This window comes from Gorilla gorilla, chromosome 20, assembly GCF_029281585.2.
Source record: "Gorilla gorilla gorilla isolate KB3781 chromosome 20, NHGRI_mGorGor1-v2.1_pri, whole genome shotgun sequence".
Classification (NCBI taxonomy): Eukaryota; Metazoa; Chordata; class Mammalia; order Primates; family Hominidae; genus Gorilla; species Gorilla gorilla.
The window spans coordinates 58,623,632-58,641,258 of record NC_073244.2 but is presented as its reverse complement, the minus strand read 5'-3'; the positions used below and the strand labels follow the sequence as shown (position 1 = coordinate 58,641,258).

Below are 17,627 nucleotides of genomic sequence, written 5' to 3'. Positions count from 1 at the left end.
GGGCTTCATCGCTTCTCCGGAAACCTCCGACTCTCGGCACCTGGCCTCCAGCTTTCGGTTATTTTTTTTTTTCCCTCTCCGTAGACTGAATTCCTTCCCTCCCATTCTCCCACCTAAAACTATTGGCTCTTCCCGCCTTCCTTCAAACTAGCAATTTTCGGTTTTTCCCTCTTGCTCTCCGGCGAATTCCTGAAAGTCGTTTATTCTCTTAATTAATCGCCCCTTCAGCCCCGCCCGTTCAGCTCATTCTCTTAATCGCATTACCCTGGCTGCTTTTCTTTCGGCTGTTTCCACCTCCTGCCACCCACCCGGACACCGCTTTCGGCTCTTTCCGGACCGTCTCAGTTTCTCCTCCTTCCCCGGTCCCGATCGGCTTAGGCTATTTATGGCTCCCCTAGGTTTCTCATGCTCTCTCTAGCCCCACCCATATCACCACCTTCGGCTCTTTCTGGCTCTCCCCCGTCGCCTCCTCTCTCCTGCTCAGCTCCTTTCGGCTATTTCCGCCTCCCCTCGGCCTCGCCCTTTGCCTTCGGCTCTTTCCGCCGGCCTTCGGGCAAGCGGTCTCTACCCCTCTCCTGCACGTGACACGGCCTCCGCCTCCGCGTCTCAGTTCCCCCTCCCATCTCACCCTTCCTCCCGCCTCAGCCTCTAGGCTGGTCCGGGCCGAGCCGCCATTTTGTGTCAATTCCTGATTGCGGCGGGGGCCGGGCAGCCGGGGCACCCAGGGCTGGCAGACAAGGGAGACAGTCGGCCCGTCTACGCGGCCCGTTCCCTCTCTCCCTCAAATCCTTTTTTTCTTTTTAACCCCCCCACCCCCCTCGCTCGCTGTCCTCTTCTCCCCTTACCCTTCGCTTGCTCCATCGCGCGCGGCCCGCGCTAATTACACCCAACCACCCACCAGTGTCCGTGTCTCCCGGGTCTCCCGCCCCCCGGGCCCGCGGGGGTGCGTGGGGGGGGGCTCTCGCCCCTATGAGGGCCCCGCGCCAGTGAGCGAGTGACCGCAAGGGTGGGCTGCGGAGAAAGCAGGCGGTGAGCGGCCCGCCGAGGCCTAGGCCGTGCGGCCTACGCGGAGGTCAGCGCAGAGGTGATTCCGAAACCGAAAAAATATATACCCCGTTCCCATCAGGAGCCCTCCGAGCTTAAGTGTGCCCCTCCCGCCACGCCCAAGCAGTCCTTTTTCGTGCATTAACATCCCCTCCCCCCCAAAGGAACTATGGAGGCCGCGCCCGGGACCCCCCCGCCGCCGCCATCAGAGTCGCCGCCGCCGCCATCGCCGCCGCCACCATCAACGCCTTCGCCTCCTCCGTGTTCCCCCGACGCCCGCCCGGCCACCCCGCACCTCCTCCACCACCGCCTCCCGCTCCCTGACGACAGGTCAGGCCCCCGGTTGGGCCGGGGCTGCGTCCCCGGGGGGAGGAAGAGGAGGAGGAAGGGGGGCGGCCGCCATGTTGGGCCGGGCCGCGGAGGAGGAGGAGGAGGAGGAGGAGGAAGGGCGGGGTCGGTGGGTGTCTCTCGATCGCTTGCTCGCTCGCTCTTTCTCGCTTGCTTTCTCTCCCGGCCTCATGCGTTTCCCCCCCCTCGCGGCGCTCGCCCGCTCTCCCTCGCTCTCGCTCTGTCTTTTTTGGGCGCCATGCTGAGGGGAAGGTGAGGAGGCGCCCCTCGGACCCCCCGCGCCCGTCCGCCTGTCCTGGGGAGGGGGCGCCGTGGGGGGTGCTGCGGAGACCCACGGGGGTCCTGGCTGCCCCTGCGCCCGGAGCTGGCAGCTACGGGCCCGCTTGCCCGTCGCCTGGCTTCGGGGAAGGGGATGGGGGAGGGGCTCCGGACCCTTTTTGGGGGGATCTCGAGCAACAGCCCCGCTCTTAGGGGTTTGGGGTTGGGGGTCTCCCAGCCCCCGGCAGTATCCTTTCTCCTGGGGGAGGCGCACCCTGTCCTACTTGGATGATAGGTACTTTAGCTTAGGAGGCAGAAAGTGGGGGTTCATTCAGGTCCCTTCTCCATCCTTGTAATTGGGGGTCATTTGGGTGGGTGCTCTATAGCACTTGTATTTTTTGGCGGGGGGTGTTTTTTAGCTATCCCCTAGAAGGCCGAATTGGGGAGGGGGGAGATGCATCTCCAGCCCTTTTGATGAAAACCCCTGCCTATTTTTTTAGAGAAGACTCTTCCCCATGTTTTTGCTAAAGGGCAGGGGTCCTCTCGCTTTTCGTAGGTAGGTGACGTGAGGGAGGATTCTCAGCCTTGTTTTGGGGGGGTAAGGTTTGGTTTCCCTGCCTTGTAGGGAGAGGAAGTTGGTCCCGCGCTTTCTCCTGGGGTTCCCCCCCTCTGTCGGGGTAAAATGGGGCACCGTCTCTTCCGGGAGAGAAAAAGAGATTTCCTTGTGCTTTGGCAGGGCGTTAAAGGAAGCGCCCCCTTCTCTTTATTAAGTGCGAAACGCGGGCCCCCCACGCCCTTCTCTGGCTGGCGGGTGATAATGGGGTCAGCCCGGCGCGTTTCAGGGCGAGGTTGGGGCCCCGTTTCCTTCCCCTGCTCGAGCAGAAGGAGTTGGGGTGCAGGGTTCGCCCACTGTTTCTTGGTGGGGCCAGAGAAGAGGCGGCTGGAGAGTAGGTTTGGACACGGACGGTGGGTTTCAGCCGGCAGGAAAGCGAGTCTTGGAGGGAGTGGGGGTGGAGAGGGGAAGAGAACGCTCTGGACAGATGGCTACTCCGTCGCAGCCCTGGCTGGGGAGCCGCTGAGGACCCTCCCTTAGCCGGGGGTCTCAGCGAGGGCTTCCCTTGCCAGGCTCTACGTACGACCCCTTCTCCCCACTCCCACCTCCCCTTTCCCCTTTCTCCTTCACAGACCATACTTTGCCTTTTAAAAGAAATGCCACCCACATTCAGAGACACAAGTGCAGCAGTTTGGTGAGCTTTTACAACATTTTTTTTTTCTGTTTTGTTCTAATTAAATGTATCGTCCTGGGAATCGCAGCCCATCGCAGCCCGACTCCAGTTCAAGGAAATAAACAGATTAGTAAAGGTCTGTTCGCTAAGCCCTCGTTGGGCTTCCGGGCCCCCTCTCCGGGGGCAGGTGCATTACTCAAAGGTGCTTACACGCTTTATTCGACCTCTAAGGAGTTCTCTTATGTCAGAAGTGTATGTCTTACAATGGGTTGGGATGGTAAGTAGCCTCTTTTATTGAGTAATTCAATGATCTCCCTCTTTTTCTCCCTTTCCTGCCTGCCTTCCTCCTCGCCTTTAGACCAAAGTGATGCTTGAGAGTGAATTGATATGTTCGAATCAGGATTCTAACCCTGTTGAGCCCTTTTAGACTTGCACATCCTTTCAATGTTTAATTTTTAAAATTTGACGTACACAGTTTTGTCAAAAAAAAGTGTGTTACTGTAACATGACAAAAATCGATGTAAAAGGCCCGTATGTTTTCAGACCCTTGGCATCCTTCTTTCCATTTCAATCCATTGCTTTGTCTCCAGCCTTCATCTTTGAAGAAAGTGGATACTTCAAGTCCATTTGTAGGAGACAAGCTTACTGAATTTGATTTATGATACAGGTATTCAAATTAATGGTTCCCCTCCCCCCCACTCCCCAAAAAAGATTGGTTCAAGTAGCTCCAATTTTCTCATTTTACTCCAATGTCTCTTGTGGTGATGGACGTTAAAATTGAGCAAGTCATTTGTAAAGTACTGTTGAAGCACAAAATCTGTAAACTGTGTCAAGCCCCCATCTCTGCCTGTCTCCACTGCTCCTTTGTTCGAAAGCACATGTCTGACTGTGAAAAGTTGATGCAAACGTGTTACACGCCCAGTCATGTTGGAGGGAACACCTCCTCCAGCCCCCAGTCCCCCCGGCCTACACGTAACAAGGAAAAAACAGCAACAGAAATGACTTGCAGAACCAAACACTGTACTTCTGATGTGTTTTACAAGCATAAGTTCCGTTAAAAGACAAAACACGTTGAAGTTGCATTTTCCCTGTTTCCCACTTTTGATCCCTGACATACTTAGAGAACCCTGGCCCTCTCCAAAAGAACCGTTTTCTTTTTTTCCTTCTTACAAGGAAAAAAGGTCACGCACATGTAGATGAGGAAACTGCAATTCAGTAGGCCACTTGTTTTCTTCCTCTTAATATGTTCACAACTGCCGTAGAGTGGTGATCCTAGGTATGTAAAATCAGTTATGGGAGGAAGAAATCTCCAAACTACGATATCCTGCAAAAAATGTCTGAAGCACGAACCGAACAAAACACATTATCCAGGGCACTGGGTCAGCCCAAAATGAATTGCACTTATTTGAAGTTTCCCATCCTTTGTAAAATTCTTTCTCCAGGAGCTGAGAACAGAAACTGGATGACTGACGACCCAAGTTCCAAAGGCTACTAAGTTGCTTATTTAAATTGACTTTTAAAAAGAAACGTTAAGGAAATGAGATTTCTTTTGTAAGTGAAATTTTTTAGCAATGTTCAGTGAATTTGAAACTATTTCCCCAAGCATTTAAAAAGCTCACAGGCATGTCAACACAAGGGTTTATTGTTTTCCATTCTCAAAGAAATCTCGTCCATTAAGACCTAGAAGCCCCAGTAATTAAGTCAAAAACTGTATTTTGGTAATCTTTGTTTTTGAAATGTCACAGTACTGCCTTTTTTCCCCCCAGACTGATGTACCAGTATTAGTTAAAAATCAAATTAATGGATGTTGCAAAAAAAAGAAAAGGGTGTCACTCAGAATCCCTGATTTAATAACAAATCTTATTATACACTTACAAACTTTTACATTTTTATTTTCTCTGGGTGAGAGATTTAACTTGAAAGCAAATCAAAGTCTCCTAGTAGAAAAAAAGTCCATTGTGACAATGGAAATATGGATGTTCTCATCATAAAACCCCTTTATTTTTTTAATTCCCCTCAAATTTGCTCTTTAAAAGAAAAAAAATGCGGTTCCCCAAAATGACTAATTCATGGCCTGTCCTCTCCCCCAGGTACAATTTTGCTCTGCTCTGAAGGTTTAAATTTTTGATTTCTTTATAAGCCATAGTTTTCCCTAAGTAGAGCCAGCTATTTCAGTAAGCCACTACTGTGGTTTTTCCACAGCCAGGAAGACTGATCCCAGGGGAAAATTGTTTTGTACCTGTGGACCTGGCTGTTCAACTGCCTGGCAAGTTAAAGATGAACGGTTTTGACTCTTGCGTTTCCATACAGTTGAATGTAGAGCAATTTCATATTGGGCCTGGTTAGTAATTTATTTAACGGTGCCTACACCTCTGCTTCTTGCTCTTAGATCTTTTACCTTCTTCCCTGATGGGAGAGAAATGGCTATCTGAGGGTCCTTCACTTCCTTATGTTACATTTTTATGGCTATCGGGCCTCTAGAAACATCTCTCCATAGAGGTCAGATCCAGTTACAGTAAATACCTCTGGTGAAAATTGCTAATGAAACTATTTCCAAGTCTCCGTGGATAGCTATCAAGTCAAACCAGATTCTAGAGAACTTAATTTTGGTCCCCACGAACAGTAATTCTAGTGCCAGAGCAACTGGGTCCGATTCACACCGAGAGTTGAGTGACAGAGCGAATAGCAAGCAAAGTAGCTGAATTGAGCAAGGCGCTTAACCTGTGCCTTGGCAGCACAGCTAAGAAAAAAGGATGACTCCTGAGATTTCTGGCAATTGGTATTTATTCAGCAGATCAGAGACTGTAGGAGCAGCCTCATTGGTGGAGGGACTCCTCTCCGAATACATGGTTTGAAGCCAGTTTCATAATTAAAACCTAATAGGATGGAAAAGCTGCCAGTTTGTCTGGGTGGCATGTCAAGTTCATGGGGATAAGTTAAAGTAAAAATGAGATTGATTGGGGGGAGCCAAACTTCATGGGTTTGACTCCCAGTTTCTTGGCCTTGTCTTTGCTGCAGGACGCTTTTGCTTTTAGGAGTTAATGCAGATGCAGTTTTGAAGACATTGTGTACAGTTTCACTGGTGATGTAATGAGGTGAGATAGGCAGTTTATTTTAAATAGATTTCTGGCACATCACCCATTGGGGTGACTCTTAGTAGTTGTTGACAAAAGTGAAGATACGGCCTCTTGGTTGGTGGTAGATTTAGTTATGTCCTGTTACTTTTTTTTTTTTTTTTTATTCTTAACAGAACGCAGGATTATTTGCTGAGAGCATAGTTTGCTGCTTCTGGCCAAACTGGTCTGCATAAAGGATCTTTCTCGTGTATTTTTTTTGCCATTTCGCATCTGTGTGAATAGGTGACTCAGTGCCCTGTTTGTCAGGCAAGTGGTGACATCTTTTTGAATGTCGGAGGTGGCAACAGGGGGTGTGGAGGAAGACTGTGGACTTTGGAGCCAGATAAAACTTCAGGCCTGGCTTCTCCCCGGCAGTGTGCAGTAGGCATCGAGTATAAAATGCCCACTTCTCAGGGTCCTTGTGGTCAAATGAGTGCATTTGGGGACACCCACACAATGCCAGCATTCGGTGAATCTTCCTGCTTTCCCTACTAGAGAAAAATTTGAAACAGAACTTTTACAGTTGGTGTATAAACAGAAGTAAGAATAACATCTATTTTTGAAGGAAGTGCATTTATCTTTCATCTCTTAGGGTTCTGGTCAGCTTATTTAATTGCAGGGAGCCAACTGGGGTTGACACTAAGTGGAAGAAGCCATCTTAAGACATTTCTTGCTTGCTCAGTGTCTTTTTATGGATGCTCAAATGGTCATACTGTCTGGAGCTTAATGCTGACTGTACCTCCTGTGTTCATCTTTTGCAATTAGAGTCCGAGTCAGTGCTGCAGTCTGGGTAGGGCTTCTGAGAACTGGGAAGCCAGGGATCTAGAATCTCACACCACTGCAAACTAGTCAGTTTCCCCACGCAAGTCCTTTACTGTCTCCAGAGAGGAATGAACAAGGTCTCATCCAGCTCCAGGATTCTTCACTCCTTTGGGATCTGGCTGAGTCAGATAAGGTTTTGTTCATTCAGTAACTGAGTTCCTCCCTGGCTTTTCTTGGAGCCCAAGAGTTTTCTGAGTGTGCAAAGAACCCTTCTATCATGAAGACTTTATTTAGAGTCGGGCTAGGGTTGTTACTGCCTTTACCAGGCTTTGTATTCCCTTCCTCTGTGTCTGGCCTACCTTCTACAGTTTCTGGCCACAATAAAGGGTTGCTGCTGCTGCTGCAGCTCACTAATATGCACCTGCAAAGCAGATGCCTTAACAATTTGAAGGTTAGGCTCAGTGGCTAGATCACAGGCAGGCCCATCAGGTTCCCGGTCATGCCTGTCAGTTGTCCCAGAAAGGATAGACTGAACTCCAGAGCCAAAAGCTTTGTTTTTTCTCTTTTATTGAGACAGGGTTTTGCTCTGTCGCCCAGGCTGGAATGTAGTGGCACCTCATAGTATTAATAGCTCACTGCAGCCTCAAACTCTTGGCTTCAATGATCCTCCACCTCAGCCTCCCAAAGTGCTGGGATTACAGGTATAAGCTACCATGTCTGCCTGGGTGCTGCCATGTTCTCTCCACACGGGATTGGCCCTCTGCTGAGAGTGATGGGTGGTGGACAGCTATGGTTGGGGGAGTTAGGCAAACTGGATGTGATTCTTGAGTTCATCTCCTAAGTCAGTGTCTTTGTCTTTCCGAAGGGGCAACAGTGCCATTTGTGCACAATTGACCTGAAGGTCAAACATTATCTGCCAGAGCCCTTCTGAGTGCTTCTCATGCATTAGCTCATTTAACCTTTACCTCTGCTGTTTGAGGAGAAACCAAAACAGAGAGGTGAAGTCACTTGTCCCAGGTCACAAAGCAAGTGTGTGCTGCAGGCGGAGTTAGAACCTGGGTGGCTGGTACTCAGACCCCATCTCTATACATACCATTATACTGTGGTGGATCTGGTGTGGTATTTTTCAGACTGTGGGGTATAGCCACTAGTGGGATATGAAGTCCAATTATTGATCTTTTTCTTTTGCATTGGAAAACCAAGGAAATGGAAGAGGAGAGAAAAAGCAGAATGCATTTAAATGTGGCTTCGGGAAACTTTTGTTTGGGAGAAATGCAAAGAAGCAGATGTGGGTCAGTGTCAAAAAGTGTGAAAGCCGTTGCATCCAGGCTAGGGGTCGGCCAACTATGATTCTCGGGCCAAAGCCAGCCCACCCAGCCTGTTTTTATAGGTAAAGTGTTTTTTTGTTGGTTTGTGTTGTTTTGAGACAGAGTCTTGCTCTGTCACCCAGGCTGGAGTGCGGTGGCATGATCTTGGCTCACTGCAACCTCTGCCTCCTGGTTCAAGGGATTCTCCTGCTTCAGCCTCCTGAGTATCTGGGATTACAGGTGCATACCACATGCTCAGCTAATTTCTGTGTTTTTAGTAGAGATGGGGTTTCACCGTGTTGGCCAGGCTGGTCTTGAACTCGTGACCTCAAGTGATCCACCCTCCTTGGCCTCCCAAAGTGATAGGATTACAGGTATGAGCCACCGCGCCTGGCCAGTAGGTAAAGTTTATTGGCACACAGCCATACTCATTCATTTATATCATCAGTGGCTGCTTCTACGTTACAGCAGCAGAGTTGAGTAGAAAGTTGCTGCCCATCACGTGATATGGTATGCACCGTCTGGTATGCCTGCACAGCAGCCATTGTCATTTTTTTTGTGGTGGGAAGGAATGAGGAGGGAATATAGATATTCCATTTAAAGTTGGCCCTCGAGAGGGTGGGGGTGTTAACTGCTTCCTCAGTCCACTGTGGCTCCATCCTCCCTGCTTTCCACTCCTTTCAGTGAATGTAGAGGCCCAAGCCTAGGCTTTTAAACCCTCTTAAATGGAAGGGATTTTCATTCGTTAGAAGTAACTGGAGACTTCTTGAGGTCCCGTGTGGAAGTGGATCATGGCCATTACATCCCTGCTATGGCCTAACTGAGGGAGCTGGGCCCAGACGCTAGTGTCACTTGGCCAAAAGTCTGTTGCAGGTGGCTTGGATTATTGCCCTCCTCATTTTCCTAACAGACACCAGGGCTTAGGTTTCCTTGGGATTCCAGGCAGGCCCTGCCACTCCACGGGGAACGAGAGCAGTCACAGTAACTGAAGCTTGTGGGCCACACGGGTGGGCTGCATCCAAGGCAGGGCCTGTCTCCTCTGTTCAGTCTGTGCATCCATCACTTTCAAGCTTATTTGGAAACCCTTGATAAACACTTGAATGAGTTTGTGTCAAAAGTTTTAAGTGATACAGGTTGCTGAAAAAGTTTTCTTGGAAATTAGTTACTGTTTCTATTGATGAAATTGACCAAAAGGGTATGAGAGCTGAGATTGATACTTCATATAGAATATGCGCTGAGCTTGTACCCAATCTGTACCTGGCCCTGAGATTGATACTTCATATAGAATATGCACTGAGCATGTACCCAGTCTGTACCTGGCCCTGTGCTGGGCCCTTGGAAATGTGGGGTTACTGTGAACCTCATTCTTGTCTGCCCTTAAGGAACCCACAGGTGACTAGAAATTAACAAATAGGTTGTGTCAGTTCTTCTTAAGAAATTATTATTATTATTATTATTATTATTTTAGACAGAGTCTTACTCTGTCACGTAGGCTGGAGTGCAATGGCATGATCTCAGCTCACTGCAACCTCTGCCTCCTGGGTTCAAGCGATTCTCCTGCCTCAGCCTCCTGAGTAGTTGGGATTACAGGTGTGCGCCACCACACCCAGCTAATTTTTGTGTTTTTAGTGGAGATGGGGTTTTACCATGTTGGCCAGGCTGGTCTTGAACTCCTGACCTCAGGTGATCCACCGGTCTTGGCCTCCCAAAGTGCTGAGATTACAGGCGTGAGCCACTGCACCTGGCCAAGAAATTCTTTAGGTGGTATATGAATAAATCTTAAGAATCTTAGGCCCAGATCTCTTATTTATTTGTTTATTTTTATTTTTACATATTTTTTAAGACAGAGTCTCGCTCTTTCACCCAGGCCGGAGTGCAGTGGCACGATTTCAGCTCACTGCAAGCTCTGCTTCCCGGGTTCATGCCATTCTCCTGCCTCAGCCTCCTGAGTAGCTGGGACTACAGGCGCCTGCCACCACGCCTGGCTTATTTTTTTGTAGTTTTTTTTTTTTTTTTTTTTTTTTTAGTAGAGACGGGGTTTCACCATGTTAGCCCGGATGGTCTCGATCTCCTGACCTCGTGATCCGCCCGCCTCGGCCTCCCGAAAGTGCTGGGATTACAGGCATGAGCCACTGTGCCTGGCCAACGGGCTAATTTTTATATTTTTAGTGGAGACGGGGTTTTACCATGTTGGCCAGGCTGGTCTCGAACTCCTGATCTCAAGTGATCTGCCTGCCTTGTCCTCCCAAAGTAATGAGATTACAGGCATGAGCCACTGCGCCCGGCCTGAAACCCTGTCTCTACAAAAAATACAAAAATTAGCTGGGCATGGTGGTGCATGCTTGTAGTCCCATCTACTTGGGAGGCTGAGGTGGGAAGATTGCTTGAGCCCAGGAGATCAAGGCTGCATTGAACCAATGACCACACCACTGCACTCCAGCCTGGGTGACAGAGCAAGACCCTGTGCAAAAATAAATAAATAAATAATTATAAACAAGGAGAAGTCTTAGTTCATAAGTTAAATTATTAGACTTTCTCCTCTGGAGTGTTAGAAATCGGTCCTCTGATGAAAACCATGATCTTTGCAGCTTTAAACCATCTGAAGCTTAGTTGGCATGAGAAGGTGGTTAGAAAACTCTTCTTTGCTGAGAAGCAAATTCCAGAGGTTCATCTGCCAGGAGTAACTTGGATCTGAGGGATAGATACCTTTGCTCAAGAATGCAAATTTTCAGAGCTCGTGGGAGTGGAAGAATAGATACTCAGGCAAAAAAAAAATGGCATCTTTGTCTGCACAAGCTTCCTTTTAGCAGGCTGGGTTTTTTCACGGTCAGCCTGTTTGAAGCTTTACAGAAATGTTCTGCCTAAGTGGTTTGCATGCTTGGACAAACCCCAGAGTGGACACTGCACACTTGGGGGCGAAGGCATTCCTTTCATGTTAGGGGACTTTGGAATTTCACTCCCTGGGATTTGTATTGCTTTCTCTTTGTGTTGGGGTGAGTCCTATGTTTTTTTTGTTTTTTTTTTTTTGCCAGAATTCCTTCAGTCTTTCCATGAGCCCTTATTCTCTATCCAGATGTCTTTGGTTAGATTTTTGAAATGCTACCATTTCCTTCATTTCATATTGGAAGGACCGTATCGGCCTTGTGTCTTTGTGTTTGGGTAGGTTTTACTCCTAAGCATTTATTCTGGGCAAGGTTCCTGCTAAGTGCTTGCGTTACATGGCCTCATGGGATTCTCCCATGACACCATCCTGGGGACTCCATGGTTGCCTGTGCTGCACAGTTATGGAGACTGGGGTGCTGAATGTTTAAGGAATTTGCCCAAAGTCTTGGTACCTCATTCTGGCATTTCTTGGAATACTGATTCATGAAGTCTGTTTTATGTATGTATATCTTATTTTTCCCTACTCGATTATACATTTCAGGGTGGGCGTTGTTTTGTCAGTTGACCTGTTTAGCAAATTACTCTTTTTGACATAATTTGTAGTTGTCAAATAATTTGTAGAGGTTAAGAGCTGGTCTTTGCATCCGAAAGTACTGGACTTAGTTTCTAGTTCTGCTTCTTCCTGCTGTGACCCCATGGGCAAATTCCTTCTTGTCTCTGAGCCTGTTTAGGCCTTGGTGAGGAGTGTGGAGGCCTGCAAGCCCAGATTCCAGCTCTCTGCTGGGAAATTATTAAATAACTGCTTGGGGACCTTGCAGCCTCTCCTCACATTGCTGAGTTGTCCCACTTGGAAGTTCTTGTTTTCTTTTTCTTTTTTTTTGAGATGAAGTCTCAATTTGTCACCCAGGCTGGAGTGCAATGGCGTGGTCTCAGCTTACTGCAACCTCCACCTCATGGGTTCAAGCCATTCTCCTGCCTCAGTCTCCCAAGTAGCTGGGACTACAGGCGTGTGCCACCATGCCTGGCTAATTTTTTTTTTTTTTCGAGGCAGAGTCTTGCTCTGTTGCCCAGGCTGGAGTGCAGTGGTGCGATCGCTCATTGCAACCTCTGCCTCCCCGGGTTCAAGTGATTCTCCTGCCTCAGCCTCCTGAGTAGCTGGGATTACAGTCGTGCGCCACCACGCCCAGCTAATTTTTGTATTTTTAGTAGAGATGGGGTTTCTCCATGTTGGTCAGGCTGGTCTCGAACTCCTGATCTAGTGATCCGCCCGCCTCAGCCTCCCAAAGTGCTGGGATTACTGGCATGAGCCACCGTGCCTGGCCAGAACTTTTTTCTTTCTTAACTTTTTATTATGGAAAAAAATTTTTCTTTAGTTATTTATAGAGGCTGGGTGCAATGGCTCATGCCTCTAATCCCAGAACTTTGGGAGGCCAAGGCAGGAGAAGGCCAAGGCAGGCTTTAGTCCAAGAGTTCAAGACCAGCCTGGGCAACACAGAGAGACCCTGTCTTTAAATTATTTGTAGAGACGGGGTCTCACTGTTTTGCCCAGGCTGGTCTCTAACTCCTGGGCTCAAGCAGTCTGACAGGGTCTCACTCTGTTGCCCAGGCTGGAGGGCAGTGGTGCAATCATAGCTCACTGCAGCCTCGACCTCCTGGCTGAATCGATCCTCTCGCCTTAGCGTCTTGAGTAGCTGGAACTACAAGCACATGCTGCCAGGCTAAGTTTTATATTTACTGTAGAGATGGGGTTTCCTCATGTTGCCCAGGCTGGTCTCAAATTCCAGGGCTCAAGTGATCCGCCTCCGTTGGCCTCCCAAAATGCTGGGATTACAGGCATGAGCCACTGTGTCTGGCCTATACCTGTAGATTCTTCAATATGAATCTCTAACTTTATGATTATTTAAAAACATAACTATAGGCCGCGCGTGTTGGCTCACACCTGTAATCCCAGCACTTTGGGAGGCTGAGGCAGGCGGATCACCTGAGGTCAGGAGTTCGAGACCAGCCTGGCCAACATGGCGAAATCCTGTTTCTACTAAAAATACAAAAATTATCTGGACGTGGTGGCAGGTGTCAGTAATCCCAGCTACTCAGGAGGCTGAGGAATGAGAATCACTTGAACCCAGGAGGCGGAGGTTGCAGTGAGCCGAAATCACACCACTGCACTCCAGCCTGGGCGACAGAGTAAGACCCCCGTCTCAAAAGAAAAGACAATAAAACAAAACAAAAAACCTTACTACAAAACTCATTCCTAACAAGATTAACAATTAATATCTCAAATACCCAGGCTGGGTTCAGATGGCTCCAATTTCTCCTATCGTCACATCCACCAGTAGGTGTCTTCATATCTAGATGCCAGCAGTGGGTAGACTGTCTTATGTTGAAGTGAGGGTGTGGGGTACAGGGTACAGATGCTGATGCCTGGACTTCTCTTTGCCAGTTTTGTGCCTCACTTGGGTGGTTGCCGTGGTGTAGGCACGTTACCATGGAAATGGCATGACGTCACAGAGCAGGCTATGATGACACCTGAGAATGCTGAAGAAAAGGAGACACAGAGCACATTTGTTCTTGGTTTCTGGTTGATGAACCTAGGTAGTAAGGACACTGAAAAGCATGTGCAAGACCCAGAGGTTTATTTCAAGAATTTCCTGGCTCTGAAAATCCCTCAGTGAGGTTTCCCCTATGGCTGCTTCATTACGTCCTAACTCAAGGGAAGGTCTCAGGCCTTTCTTAGGCATGAGCCCTGAGCTGAATTTCTAAAGCAAAGGCCCTGTGCCTTCAATCCTAGTAAACGACTAGTCCGCAGAATCGGACTTGGGGATCCTGGACTTCTGCGTTTAGGCTGGTTGTTAAATATTTGAAGAGGCGGCGCCTCCTTGTAATTTTTGTAATTTTGTCCCTAGTTAATGGGTCATTCAGAGCCTTCCCAGGCAATTTGTTGAGAGTCTGGGCAGTTAATGATCATAACCCTGACCTTCACATTAACCTAGCCGCCTCTTATCAAGGGCTTTCATGATCTTAAGGTAACAGCAACTGTTCCCATGAGTTTCCATCTTTTGTGTTGTACTTTGCCTTTTTTTTTTTTTTTTTTTTTTAACTCTTGTAAACCAGGTTGATGCATAAACCCTGGGCCCCTTTCAGCTTTCGTCCAACCCTCTTGTCTAGAGAGCTGCCATGTTGCCAAGCTTCATTTCTGTAAGAAGCCTTTGTTCCTTCCCGGGGCTCAGCTCTCCCTACGCCTTTTTGTCTTGATTAGCCACTTGGTGGCTTCTGGTACTGCCTAGATTAGAGCTGAGGAAGGGGAGACGTTGCTTTTGTCACTTTTGTCAGCAGGATGGGTTGGGAGAACAGTGTATGTGTGGTTGTGACCAAGTAGAAAGAACTTGTTGACCAGCAGTCAGCAGTGTCCGTCAGGGAGAGCTGGCTGCAGCTTTCTTTTTTCTTTTTTTTTTTGAGACGGAGTTTCACTCTTGTTGCCCAGGCTGGAGTGTAGTGGCGTGATCTTGGCTCACTGCAACCTCCGCCTCCCAGGTTCAAGTGATTCTTCTGCCTCAGCCTCCCGAGTAGCTGGGTTTACAGGCGTGTTCTTCCACGCCCGACTAATTTTGTATTTTGAGTAGAGATGGGGATTCTCCATGTTGGTCAGGCTGGTCTCGAACTCCCGACCTCAGGTGATCCGCCCACCTTGGCCTCCCAGAGTGCTGGGATTACAGGCGTGAGCCACCGCGCCCGGCCCTGGCTGTAGCTTTCTTATAGAGAACATGCTTCCCAGTTAGCATTCCAGCCAGTTAGGGCTTTCCGTGGAGAGATGCCCTCATGCTAGCTGGTTTTTAAAACCAACAGCTGCTTCTTCCTTTGTGCCTGTTCCTCATGTCAAGGGCTTTATCCCTATTATTTCATTTAACCTTCACAGCCCTTAAGATAGGTGCTGCTGTTATCCCATTCAGTAGATCAGAAAAGCAAGGCTCAGGTTACAGACTAAGAGCATACTCCAGAGAAGAGGTGGAGCTGGTTGAGTTACTTGGTCTGCAGAAAGGAGCATGAGGCCCGAATCTGTAGGCTGCTGGATGAGGCAGTATGAAATATCTCCTTTGAAATATCATGTCTACTTTGGACATGAAATATCTTTTGTTTTGTTTTTTTTTTTTTGAAACCGAGTCTCTAGCCCTGTCACCCAGACTGAAGTGCAGTGGCGCGATCTTGGCTCACTGCAATCTCCGCCTCCCAGGTTCAAGCGATTCTCCTACCTCAGCCTCCTGAGTAGCTGGGGCTACAGCCACCCACCACTTCACTGGTCTAATTTTTGCATTCTTAGTAGTAGAGACAGAGTTTCGCCATGTTGGCAAGGCTAGTCTCAAACTCCTGACCTCAGGTGATCTGCTTGCCTTGGCTTCCCAAAGTGCTGGGATCACAGTTTTGGTTTTTTTTTTTTTTTTTTTTTTTTTTTTTTTTTTTTTGAGACACAGTTTCACTCTGTCTCGCAAGCTGGAGTGCAATGGCACAATCTTGGCTTACTGCAATCTCTGCCTCCCAGGTTCAAGTTCTTGTGCCTCAGCCTCCTGAGTAGCTGGAATTACAGGCACCCACCATCGTGCCCAGCTAATTTTCGTATTACTGGTAGAGACAAGGTTTTGCCATGTTGGCCAGGCTGGTCCCGAACTCCTGACCTCAAGTGATCTGCCTGCTTTGGCCTCCCGAAGTGCTAGGATTACAGGCATGAGCCACCACACCCGGTCTGAACATGAAATGTCTTTACCAAGCACTGTTTTTGCCAAGTCCATGGTGTGTGCTGAACCCAGCATCTTTGTGGGCCCTGTGGAGTTGGCCTGTTCCTTAGAGTGGGCGTCCAGATCTGTTCTTTGACCCAGGGGGAGGAGCAGCCAGCGCTGAAAATGGGAACCGAAATACCTGGGAGCTTTGTCCGGGAGGTACGGGGCAGGACTGGCTCAAGGCAAGTCGTTGGCCTCTTCCCATTTCCTCATGGGGGCCAGTTCCAAGTCGGTCTCCCAGGGTGGTTGCTTTCTTGTTCCCGAGGGCTCTGGGCAGCGGACCGAGTGCAGCCATGTTAGGCGTTGCCAATCCAGGCTCTGGGAATAGAGTGCTCCCTGCACAGGCCGCCGCGGCAGGCTTTTCTCCTGCTTGCTTGTCTCAAGAGAGTTTGGCAGTTCTAGATTGAAATGATTAGCGCGGTGGGGCTTCCCCCACTTTTCTTGGGGGATTATGTCGAGGTCTATTAAGCATGTTCCCTCGGCATTTAATCCCACTCTGACACGGATTTTGCCGGCAGTCTGTTAAGTGGCGTCGCTGAAACCTGGTTGCTGTTTTGTCAAGACCGCCTTTGTGCCGTCACGCCGGTGGCCCACGGGATTCCCATTTGGCTTGACTTCCTTTCTTTTTGCTTTCTGTTGAACAGAGTCTGAAGAATATAGTCAAGACCTCGTGTTCACGCAGGACGTTTAGCTAGGAGGGCATCTTGGGTGTCATGAGGGTGGACCCCTTGAGGTGACTGTGGACAGAGGTTAGCCCAGGGCTCGGAGGGGCTTGAGGGCATGACATGGCCAGATGGCCCTGAGAATGCAGCGATCCGTTTATTGTTGCTGTCTCAGTGCCCCTTCATCAACCGGCAGCAGTTTAACAACAACAAAAAAATCCTATGTGTTTCTCTGCCTCTCTCAACTTTAGGGAAACAAAATTTCAAGTAGTCACTGCCTGTTTTGTGAAAAGTTGTATGGTTGATTCTCTTTGAGCCCAGATGTGCCTGGAGCTGTTAATATCGATAATGTGCAGAATCCCTCTTTGGCTCAGGTCTTTGTAGGGTGGATTTGAATGCTGCACTTCTCTACCTTGGTGATTCCTTTCTAGAATCATTCTGGATGATGGTTAAGGCTCTTGGAGTTCCTTGAATGGTCTTTTGTCCTCTGCCCGCAGGTGTTAGATGTAGAGTAGCCTGTACCTTCGTCCGAGCCAGCGAGTGGCATCAGGACAGGGAAGGAGGCCTCAGCTGACCCTGGGCAAGACTGTTGACTGCTGTGCCGCGGTGTTGGACATAAGGGAGGGCGTGCTGAGGCTGCCACCCACTCCGGCTCAGCTGACCCAGCCCTTATGATCAGGCACCTGCCTTGTGGACCAAGTTTCTTGTCAGTGCAGAAAAGGAGGTAGTCAAGCAACCTGGCACAGATATGGCATTTAAAATATTAGTGGCCTGGGTGGTGATCATGTCCCTCTCAGCTTTATCCCTTCTAGACTTAAGTGTCGAGAGTAATGTTGTTCTTAGCTTTTCTTTATGGAACCCCAGCATGTACACCTCCAGTCTGTCCCGGGCCTTCTCCCGCTCAGTGTGTCCGTCTCTCCCTTTCTCTTGAGGTGTGGCCCTGGCCCGCCCGCAGTATTCCCATCAGGGTGCCACCTCCCAGTGTCTGCACAGCTCCCGGCAGCGGGAAGTTTGCCATGTCACTGAGTAACAGCTTCTCCCTTGGGACAAAACCAGTTTTCCCAGTCATGTGGCCCTTTCGGTGTGGGTGAGGCGTCCAGTGAGGACTTTGCTCCATGCCTGGTTTCTGTGGGCCGCACCCCAGCGGGAAGGCACCTCCCTTGTCAGGACTGCAGCCTGCGCCCCCGCCCCATTCCAAGTTTGCTAGTTGGGGAAGCAACACAAGGTGCACATGGGTCAGGTCACCTGTGTT

The 17,627-nt window shown here is 49.0% G+C and overlaps 1 protein-coding gene across 7 annotated transcripts in view; it reads left to right on the top strand.

Moving 5' to 3' along the window:
• ZC3H4 (zinc finger CCCH-type containing 4) overlaps positions 1-17,627 on the top strand; it is a 49,728-nt gene continuing 32,101 nt past the window's right edge. Inside the window, exons 1-2 of one of the 7 annotated variants that reach the window (XM_055369824.2) lie at positions 1-57; positions 1,209-1,374. In XM_055369824.2, the coding sequence (XP_055225799.1) occupies positions 1,214-1,374 (161 nt within the window). In that variant the 5' untranslated portion in view covers positions 1-57; positions 1,209-1,213. Of the gene's footprint in view, positions 58-679; positions 1,085-1,208; positions 1,375-1,501; positions 1,645-2,835; positions 2,898-13,374; positions 13,968-17,627 lie in introns of those variants that run through there. The other 6 variants (XM_019015809.4, XM_055369829.2, XM_055369826.2 and 3 more) reach the window with 6 other exon arrangements.